Raw genomic sequence first — 10,661 nt, forward strand, 5'->3', positions numbered from 1 at the left:
GCTAAAAATAAAAGTAAGCAGATGGGTTTTAAGTGATTGTTATTCATGAAAGTATACTTTAAGCAGCCAAAACAAAGTGGAAACATGAAATTTATGTTTGAAAGAACTAAAGAAAGACGAGACCGTAGAACAGGAAACAGACACGATGAATTTTAACACAAGATATTTAAAGCATAGATCTAACTAGGCACTGCGATTCAAGCATTAATCTTCCTGCAACTCTTTCTAATCTCTCCCCTGGAACCTGTCAACGGAGAGATATTTCCCATCTTAACCATGGACTTGGCAAATTGCTCAAAGAAAAGCTCATTGTTCTCGGCATATTTCTTGACCAATTCCATCGATGCTTCATTCTTTGTCAGGAGAACTTGGTCAGAGCTCAGCAGTCCCTTTGAAGCCAATATGTTGTTGAAGTAGCTGTTGTCGAACTTTCTTGGACTTACAAAGTCCAAGAAAAACAGGTTCTGGTCACCTCCTGATCTGGGGCACCTAGTGCGCAACTGGGCAGCAAATGATTGTTGAAGAGTGGAATCAGGCTGCCCATTTCCTGACTGGTTGTACAGCCTCTGCCTGAAGCTGGTGCACCGAGCATTTCCAATTGTGTGGCTCCCTGAACAAATTTTTTCGAAACTTAAGGACCTTATTAATAGTTTGCTGAAGCTCAAAGAAGGGCATTGGTTGAGTTAATTTACCAGATAGTGCTACAAGATCAACAACATCAAGGCCTTGTAACTTGAACTTGGTAAGAATTGTTTGAAATGTGTTGTTTGGAGCAGGAATATTGTTGTTAGAACCACTCAAACTTGCACCTCTAGAGTCCCTTCTTCCCAATGGAACTTCCCAGCTAGGACCTCCAGCCTGTGTGTGCATTAACAAATTGTGGTTAGCTCTGGAGTTTTCGTTAACAAAAAGTATTACAAGACTAATTCTTATGTAACACTTACAATAACAGTAGAATCTCTTGCAGCCAAAGCCATGATATCAGCACAGGAAACAGTTTTAGGACACTCCTTTTCTAGTGCAGATTTAATCTCGTCGATCACTTCAAATCCTCGAACTGAGTTTCTGTTTGGATTTGAACTCTTCTCAGTTATTATGCTTCCACTGCTGTCTAGCAATATTGATGCATCGCAGCCCTGCAATTTTAACAACAGTTTAAATTATAGTAGTCATGATGGTAGAAGAGCTAGTGATGAGCAGAGTTACATATAGTAAGTAATCAGTTATAGACCTTGACAAAACAGTCATGAAAATGGAGCCTAAGTAATGAGGCTGCCATGCGAGCTTCTTTAGCAACTGCCTTGGCTACAATGGAGTTTACTATTTCTTGAGCTTTCGGGCATGACCTATCGTAAAACTGTGGGTAGAGGTAGCCACCACTTGTCTTGCCACAAAAGCAAAGAGGGGCAAAGGCAAGGAGAGCAAGAGCAAGAACTAAGACAATGCTAATAGACTGAGCCATTACTGCTTCAATCTTTTTAGACTATCACTTCCAAAACCAAGACTTCTTCACAGGAATGCTGAGGAATATGAAGAAGAATCAAGTTTCAGAAGTTGCTGTGATGAGAGAACTTTAGATGGTCTCACGGTATTTATAGAAGGAACCTTATGAAAAGCCTTGAGAAATAGGGGGGGGAGAAGGAGGGAAGGAAACAAAAGGTTGGAGTTGGTAACTAACTAGCTTTTCGTCAATGGAAAAGGCAAAATAAAAAAAATAGAGTGGTTACCGATTCATTCTATTTAGAAAGTGTTTGGGAATACGATGCAAACCGTGTTATTTTAAATTTTTTATTTTAAAATTAGTATTTTTTTAATATTTTTATATCAATACTGGTATAAAAAATAATTAAAAAAATAAAAAATTATTATTTTGATGTATTTCCGAGTGAAAAAATACTTTAAAAAACAATCACAACCACACTTCCAAACACAGACATATTAGCCACATTAATACAAAAGTTGTATGAAAACAACTAAGCAGTTCCTAAATTGATTAAGTTAAGTAATTAACTGTAATGGGTTTTCTGTAAAACATGTACTACCATGGCTGTACGACATTGTGTGTGGTGATCTAGACATCCTATCTAAACCAGTCCTTGGTAACTTGAACTCCAATCTTTGTTGTGGAAAAAACCAGAGCGAGCATGTAACCGAACCTCATTTTTCTAAACTGATGGGATGTGCAGAAAACAAAGCACAAAAAACACAGATTTCAAAGGATGTTTTCAGTATCACAAATGATCGGGCTAATTATCATCTTCCTTGCATAATTTTGTCTAGAAGCCTTGTTCATGACTCGAGTTTGGAGATTTAGAGGCGGTCAAATGATATAGTTTTTTATAATTTTGAGCCCCGGTACTGTGAAGACAAGCATTGGCGAGAGAAACGCCGCGGAAAGAGAAGTAGATTCACCTGCTCTATTGACAAAATGGATGATCTCAAACATTAAAGATAGTATCAAATGTCCGTGACCCCTAGAAAGCAATACAGCAGCTAGCTGTAAACATCGCATGGGGTTGAAACATTCATACTGATTCGATCAAAGCTGTATCCATAACAAGCATGCTGCTAGCTTCTCTTATTGTTACTTTGCTTGTAAATAGAATGTTAATAAGAGATTGGATGGAATAAATCAAACCCTATTGAAGGTTCTATGTGTTCTTAATTATTGGTATGATCTCTTTCTTTGACTCGTAAAATCTATATATATATATATATATAGCACCTGCACCTGTCTCTTTTCTGTGATGTGTGTGTGTGTATTGACATGCAAATATTCTAAAATACAGCGTGAGAATATCACCAGACCAATAATGTGAGAGAACTGCTAGGGTTGGGCAACCACTCCAAAAAGTTGGTAATTCTTGGAAAGCAAGCAACCTTCTTTGGCTTATTTGACTGTAATTAAGAATGTGAAAAATAATGTATTTTAAGATGTTTTTTTATTTTTTAAAATTTATTTTTAATATCAATAAATCAAAACAATCTAAAAGTATTTTTAAAAAAATTAAAACATAAAAACATTTAAATCTAGATAAAACACACGAGTTCCACCAAAACATAAAACAAGATCTCCAACGGGAGAGAATATTGGTTTGTCCTTTTCGAGCATAGACTATTCCTAAACCTAACAACTCTTGCACCAGGGAAATTCAGCCGAGTCAATCAATAATCCTTTCTTTAGAAATCTGAGTTGACCGTACACACAGCAACTGGAAAAAGTGGACCATTTAGTAATAAATAGTTAGGTGGCCGTGGCCCGCTAGACCGAGGCCCATTGCTACGGGGACTTCACTGTGTAAGAGAATGAATGAGGTAATTGCCAATAAATTGAAAGGCACGCTGGCTCTCTAATCTCATTTGGATAGGAAGAATTATTGATGATTATCCCAAGGACGCCGCGGGCCAATTTGTTTAGCATGAAAATTAATAGTGATCTGCGAGAAGGAGGGCTATAATAAAATCTGCTGTAATCTAATAAAAAATAAATAAAATAAATTATAAAATTTAATTTTTAATTCAATTAATATTAAAAAATAAAATGAAAAGAAAAAACTAATTAAAAATAAATCTGAATTAACTGAGTTAACCCGTTAAATTAGACTAACCCGTCAAATCTAAGATCCGTTTAATGAGAATGTGATAACTAAATAAAAAAAAATTTAATATTAATGAACTAAATTAAAAAAAAAAAATAAAGGTAAAAAAAATAAAAAAATCGGCATCAGTCTTTCTTTGGTTAAAGTTAATTAATATTGTGCGGAAGGAAATATAAAATCCATGATTTTATAAACCAAGCTCTAAACCGCCGAGTCAAAATGTGCTTCGAATGTGAATCCCTGTAAACACGCTTTTCCTTGATTGTGGGACTTGACTCAATCCTGAGTTAAGGAAATTAGCTTAAATTAACTCGTTCTAATCGAAAACAGTATTGTTACAAAATCTTGTTCAAAAAAAATTAAAACAGTGTTGTTTAGAATTTTTTTTTTTTTAATCAAACAAGTTTTAATCAAGTTGAACAAGTCATCGGATTTGGCTAAATGCCAGTTTAATTTGAAACTCAACGAATGTTAAATCCCAGAATGTCCCGCAGAACAATTCCTAATTAATTATTTACTCTCTAGCTAACATTCTTTAATGCATATGCTTGTTCTGTCTGGCACATCATCCACCATCCACGCAGCTGGTGGCTTGATGCCACCCATATATTGTAACCAGGATCTTACGTAAAGGTGAATTTCCACAGCAATTAGCAGATGTTTTATTCCAGATCAGTAACGTGCTATCAGAGAGGCAAATCTTGGAAGCATGATGAGGTGATTCTAAGATCAAGAATGAGATAAAACAAACTGGAAGCCTTGACTTGAAAATCATGAGAAATGCTTATTGTTAATTTGAACCCTCAACAAGCACCTCTTGTGATACAATGTATAAAATTCTCTATTATCTTTATGTTGATGCACAAAAAATTTGCAGATAATTGCCTGAAAGTAATGGTTAAAAAAGGGATACAATTACCTATAACTCAAAAATACTTTCTATTGCTAGGTCTCCATATTCCTTGACTGAAGCTGAGGCCCGCAAGCCTTAAATGGAACCGTAGTTTCGTGTACTTTGCTTCTTTGTTCCCTGAGCTGAAGCTGATGGCCGTTCCCAGGAAGCTTCACTAGCATAGCCACTGCCATTCTCTTCTGGTCGTGAATAGCCATAGCCTACTCCACTTGCCTGTTTTTCACAAAAGCAAATTAGCTGCTAGGAAGTCTATACATATGCAATAACCGTACAGATTTTTCATCCACTTGATGAACTTCAGCCAACGGGCCTGTTCACAGACCCCTTACCGCTTACGTGAAATTCTTATCAACTCCGCTCATTATAGACCATCATTTAAAAGTAAAAATCAAATAACATAATTTGCCAGAAAAGTTATGAGGACTTACAGTTTCTAAACACGCAGACAAATATGTCATGCCTGGCAAAGCATCGATCCCATGCTGAATTCAAACAATAAATCAACGAGTAAATATAGATGTATATTATTTCACAGCTATTGTGAAGAAAATCAGAAGCTAGAGACTATCAAATGCTGAAAAGGAAAGCAAAGAAGCCTACCAGGCGTTCCACCCGGGTTTTGTAAATGAACCCTCCAACACAAAACAGAGTTGATGCAACAATGAATCTGTTCCATGCCAACGTGTTCAGTCATCAAAATTCAGAATGGATAAAGAAACACCCATTAGAACCAGTAACATGCCAATGAGAACATAAAATTTCTTTCCTTATCAGACACTGAAGGAGATGAAGAGTGTTAAATCGACTTAAGCAAGATAGATTCCAAATATAGCCCATACAAAATCTACTTGAAATGTGCTCTTAACACTCAAGATGGAGAAATCATTGAATTGTCATACATGCAAGATATGATTCCAAAGATAGCCCATCCTCTTGTAGAGTCTTCTCTTTGATCCTGCCTATGTTCTGCAAAATTTGAACAAACAACCAGGTTGTTATACAGGAAGCAAGCAGGCATTGAAACTAAAGTCAAACACCAGCACATTTTTAGTGGGTATTGGCACAGAAACTTGTTGATGTTTGGCATCACTCAAAAAATGCCTCTGAAGATTTGTTACTGTCATCAGAGAATGATACAAGCTCTGACACGACCAAATAGGTTTAGAAAAGTGTAAGGCATCATCTATGGGATCATTCAAATGGTACATTGTAGAGACATTAAGAAAACCATACATTTCAGGAAAGCTTGGTTTGCTCCAACAACAAATGAGCTTACCACAACTTTTGGCAAGGAAAAACTGAATGGGCTCATAACCCTCTATTGGTATTGTGACATTAACTTCATATGGAGTATCACGAGCCTCCTGACCTTCAAAACTTACAATTCTAATGTTAGAAGATTATCAAATAAAAGAGATATCAATGAAACATCAAAAAGAGTGGTAAACATACATGTCCATTCAACATTTAACAATGTAGGTGTCAAGGTTGTAGGAGGACTTCCAGTCGCCCCTGAACCTGACAACCTCACCTCCAGGCCTTTCTCTGGAAGAATCTGAGAGGGTAATCAACATAAAAATATCAGACACATAAGTGGATACATCATACAACTACAAATATCAGTTTTTAATCCATGGAACTGACAAGTAGTACCTTAATCATAGGCTTCCGCACCAAAGTGGAAAGGGAAGCAATTGCAGTCATATAAAGGGTTACTTGAGTTTGTTCAGTTGTGAAGCTGAAAATGAGAAAGCACATCATTGGTCAGGATAATGAGAGTGTTTTTTCAGTAAATGGAGCAAAAGCTTTTGCTACACCATTCAATTGACAGATCTTTTACCTAAAATCATGGTGAGACTTTTCATAGCCTAGTTGAGTCAATCCATTGTAAACCTACAATTTTAAGAAAGAAGTGAAACTTCCACAAATGTTCTCTTCTGTTGCATTCATCAGCAGTAAAAGCATGGCTTCTTACAATTTCCCATGATCGTGGATGAAATCCAACGGTGAAGCCTTCAAATACCCGAGGACCAGGTTTCTCGCATGGAATTGCAAGTTCAACAAAAATTCTGATAGTGGGAAAAATAGCCACACATTTAGAGAAGTGACTCGACAGTTGAACTAAGGACTTGGAAAATTAGAAAAAGAAAAGGGAATCTCTAAAGCTAGTTTATTTACAACATAATTGCAATTCCAGACACCACAAGCAATTTGAACATTTCATACCCAATCATTCCCTTTCCACCAAGTTTTTCCTAAAGTAATAATCATTAAGCAATAAGCAGTTTTCCAAATAACTTTTAGTGCACAAAGATATAGCTTCCATGTCCCTTTTGATGTGGTGGAGCACAGGGGCACCATGCAATTTCTTCAAGAAGTTTAGCAAGGAGACTTGAAAGATTTCACCCCCCTCTCTTCAAAAGTTCGTAGAAGGCCAAATGAGAAATGGAAGGAAGATCTTGATCCTTGATTATGTATTATTTACTGACAACACAGCCAATGATTTACTTGACACTTCTCTAAAAAAACCAGTCAATCACTCATGATTTAAAACTCTCCATCTCCAGATTTTGACAGCTATCTAAAGGTCTTCTCGTGAAGAATTTGCAATTCTTCTTTCTATCTTGAAAATCTGACATTTATGGTAAAAATTCAGTATCTGACACTTTGAAACTGTTCAATTATGTCAACAAATACTACCTGCTAACCAATCGAGCTCTATAGCTCAATTGGTAGAAACACTCCCCCTTTAAGGAAGTTGTGCATTTGACTTCCCCTAAAATGGGAGAAAACCTAAACGTTCAATCACCACAAAAATGAAAAAAACAATTATTGTCTGCTTATATTACACATCTCATGGCCAAAGACAGCCTTGTACCTAAACCTTTCTGATATGACATTATTATTGCCTTGAAATAAAATAATTGATATTACTTGGAAAGTTTCCATGTACAAACATATGCTTTGGTTGAAACTTACTCCACCAGCAAGTGAAGATGTAATAATATAGAATTACAGACAGACAGAACTATTGAAATGAAATTCTCGTACTTTTTTGTGTTTACTTCTTGAATTTCATAGTGGGAACCTGGGAATGGGCATCTGTAACCCAGATACAGAGACTGTAAACAAGGTAGTTTCCCACCTCTCTGAATACTGGGTAGTTCTCCTACTTACCATTTACATGAATTTTATCAATCAAAATAAGCAGAGAAAATCTCTACTCCCACTCAGTGAAATAAGTCAAAACATCCTACCAAACAATTTTTTACCCACATGACCACTCACAATTCTGCACCTGGAACCCTCAAAGTTCAATATCAAGGCTCTTATAGTTCAATTCCACGCCTCTTCAGGAAATTAATTTCACAATAATTGATGTAACCATATCAAAATGTGGCCGTTAACAGGATCGTAAACTAGAAACTAACTCTAGGGTACAGTAAAAAAAAGGATTTATGCAGAATAAAATGAAACTCAAAGTATTGTTGGAAGAGACCTGCAACTTGACTCCTGAGTAACATTGCATATGCATCCAAGTTCACCTGAAATGAGACAAAAAAAAAAAAGGTGATGAAACCAGTCTCTAATTAATGGCACAGTGTATTCGAATGTCGAGCAATGCAACAGAGACTCGGAAACACAAAAACCACAAAGATAAGTAGAAAGAACAACAAAAACAATGCACTCCAAAATCAGCCAACCATTAAAAAAGAGTTGTCCCAAGGAAATATAGTCTGGAAACAAATAAGCAATTGCGAGTTTAATCTTTATATTATTTTCAGTCATATAGGGTGTCCCAAAAAGGAATCCATCAAGGAAAGCATAAGAAAGAAATAAAAGGCATATTGTGGTGTATAGGATACACATTCAGCTCCACGATATGTGCAACAGCAACTAACAATGTCAAATCAAATCATCCATTAAACACTTTGTGAATTTACAAAACCAACTCTAAGGGTGCATTAACCTTCTTTAAACAAACATTTTCTAGAATTATGACTGCCATTATTAGTCTTTAATTTCCACAGAATTTCTAGGTTTTTTATTGTTCATTCAATTCATTGGAATACTAATGATTTCAGCTTCCTTGCAACAAAATAAAGAAATGATGAACAAAACCAACACTTTACAGTTCCAAGATGGCCATGAAGCAACTGGATGTTGAAACATTCACAAACCTTTACACTGTCCATTTAAACAACTTCCACATATAATATTCACCTGAGATTGGAAAAGAGAGACATTTATTAAGATAATATGAATAAAATAGCACTATTGAATGCAAAGCTACAACAAATAAACAATTTTACAAATACATGTTACAAACATGAGATTTACACGATGTTTATTTAACTTCATATTTCTTATTTTTGGTGGGGGTGCCGTGCTATGAAATAAGAAAAGAAACATCATCACAACTGACCTGAGCTGTACGTCCCAGTTTGTCATAACTTTGCTCACAATTCAGCAAGTCACCATTGTAATACCCCTAAAGAAAAAGATTTAGATGATTCAGACAACTGGATTTTGAATTCCAGAAATCAGCAACACCATAACAGCACTAAGTTGAAAATAGCATTGATAAATAGAAATTAGTCAGCCAACCATTAAAAAATGTTTATTTCGTTCAGCATCATCAATCAGCAAAAACCAAACTTTTGAAATCCTTCAGGGAGAAAATGTGATAGTGAGATGAAGGGATTCTAGAAGCGACTTTTCAACTCCATACATGAAACAAAAAATTTAATTCAGAAAGATGGATTGCCAAGAATCATTCTCTTGTATTGAATTATCATTTTTCATTTGAAAGGACTGCCAAAAATCATTCTCTTGCATTGTATCATCATCTTCTCCGCCCCCCCCCCCCCCCCCTAAAGTACTTCTTATCTGATAAATTTGATGTAGCCTATTAAGGAAAAGGAGCAGGCTAGAGATAGAGCATAATGTCATCATCAACAAAGTTCAGAACAACATAATTTACAAGCAAAGACCTTACTTGAACAAAATCAACACGTCCTGAGCCAGCAACAAAGTGGTTGAAATTATTAAATCGGCCAAAGTCCACATATCCCTGCACAGTATGCAAGCAAAATACACTAGAATATAAAACCACAATTGCATCACAGAAACATTATATTACAAACTAAATTGCATGTGCAGTTTAAAATTTGTTCTTCAGTAGCATAATTGGTTAAGCTTCGCAAGTTGTGCAATTAGTCAGAGTAAAAATAAAGATCACTTGACACAGTTTCTTAATGCAAAATGCAATTCTTCCCTATACATCATCCAATCTTTTACGCCACCAGTAGTTTACTTAAATCATTACTTGTACTAAATCTTTATAGCAATTTTTTTTATAAAAAAAAAAAAATTGGTGTTATAGACTACTACCGTTTGGGATCTAGCCTCCACGTCTTTGCAAAACCGAATCACTACGTCCGTTTCCTGCGTCACAATACAAATTTATAGCCAAAAAAAATAAAAATAAAAATAAAAATCTTCAGATTCTCAATTGAAAAACGAAATTACCTTCCCTTCATACTCAAAAAAATGCCCAATCCAACTGCTCTAAAAAAATTAACATCTTAAGGAAAATCAACAAAAATCCGAGAAAACAACAAGCTTTCTTTCTAACGTAATTTATAACGACGTGAATGTAGGATACAAAATCAACAATTCGACTAGAATTATCGAGAGCGTAACAGTTAGAGCTCGGAACAGCAACCGATGCAACGCCAACAAGCACTTGTGTTACGACAGCTGAAACAAAATTGAAATCGAAACGACAACAAAGAAAAAATGAAATGCGAAAACAGCAGTGGATCTAATGATTATATTTTAGTGATTAGAAAAGAACCATACCAGTTACTATTATTATTATGCATGAACAGGGTAAAGATTCTACAAAAGGGTGTCGTTGACTCTGCATCATCTCTTCTAAAAATTGTTTACATTACAAGCATGGCCTTCCTCCTTAATTTTGCTTCTCTTCTCTCCTGTTCTGCGTGGTTGAACGACTTGTCTTGAGATGTGAGGCCTTTGGGGCATAGTTATTAAACCCGGGCCGGCCCGTGACCCGGGCGACCCGGTCGAATCCGGGAGAGACCCGGCATATATATATATATATTAACTTTTCTTTGAGTCGC

At 35.8% G+C, this 10,661-nt stretch overlaps 2 protein-coding genes across 2 annotated transcripts; both read right to left on the minus strand.

Moving 5' to 3' along the window:
* Positions 1 to 22: 22 nt before the first annotated feature.
* LOC7495509 (peroxidase 72) lies at positions 23 to 1,582 on the minus strand. The gene is made up of 4 exons (XM_002310238.4): positions 1,232 to 1,582; positions 945 to 1,136; positions 693 to 858; positions 23 to 610 (listed from the first exon to the last, which is right to left on the minus strand). The coding sequence occupies exons 1-4, from the start codon at positions 1,460 to 1,462 to the stop codon at positions 198 to 200; spliced, it is 1,002 nt and encodes a 333-aa protein (XP_002310274.1). The 5' UTR covers positions 1,463 to 1,582; the 3' UTR covers positions 23 to 197.
* Positions 1,583 to 4,340: 2,758 nt separating this feature from the next.
* Positions 4,341 to 10,550, minus strand: LOC7480146 (uncharacterized). Its single transcript, XM_024604875.2, has 17 exons — positions 10,378 to 10,550; positions 10,181 to 10,275; positions 10,045 to 10,083; positions 9,907 to 9,960; positions 9,512 to 9,586; positions 8,939 to 9,004; positions 8,694 to 8,736; positions 8,012 to 8,057; positions 6,488 to 6,581; positions 6,353 to 6,405; positions 6,166 to 6,250; positions 5,965 to 6,067; positions 5,789 to 5,881; positions 5,412 to 5,478; positions 5,113 to 5,179; positions 4,941 to 4,994; positions 4,341 to 4,725 (listed from the first exon to the last, which is right to left on the minus strand). Exons 1-17 carry the CDS (start codon positions 10,445 to 10,447, stop codon positions 4,588 to 4,590), a joined length of 1,242 nt encoding a protein of 413 aa, XP_024460643.1. The 5' UTR covers positions 10,448 to 10,550; the 3' UTR covers positions 4,341 to 4,587.
* Positions 10,551 to 10,661: the final 111 nt, after the last annotated feature.

Source organism: Populus trichocarpa, chromosome 7, assembly GCF_000002775.5.
Source record: "Populus trichocarpa isolate Nisqually-1 chromosome 7, P.trichocarpa_v4.1, whole genome shotgun sequence".
In the NCBI taxonomy this organism is placed as follows: domain Eukaryota; kingdom Viridiplantae; phylum Streptophyta; class Magnoliopsida; order Malpighiales; family Salicaceae; genus Populus; species Populus trichocarpa.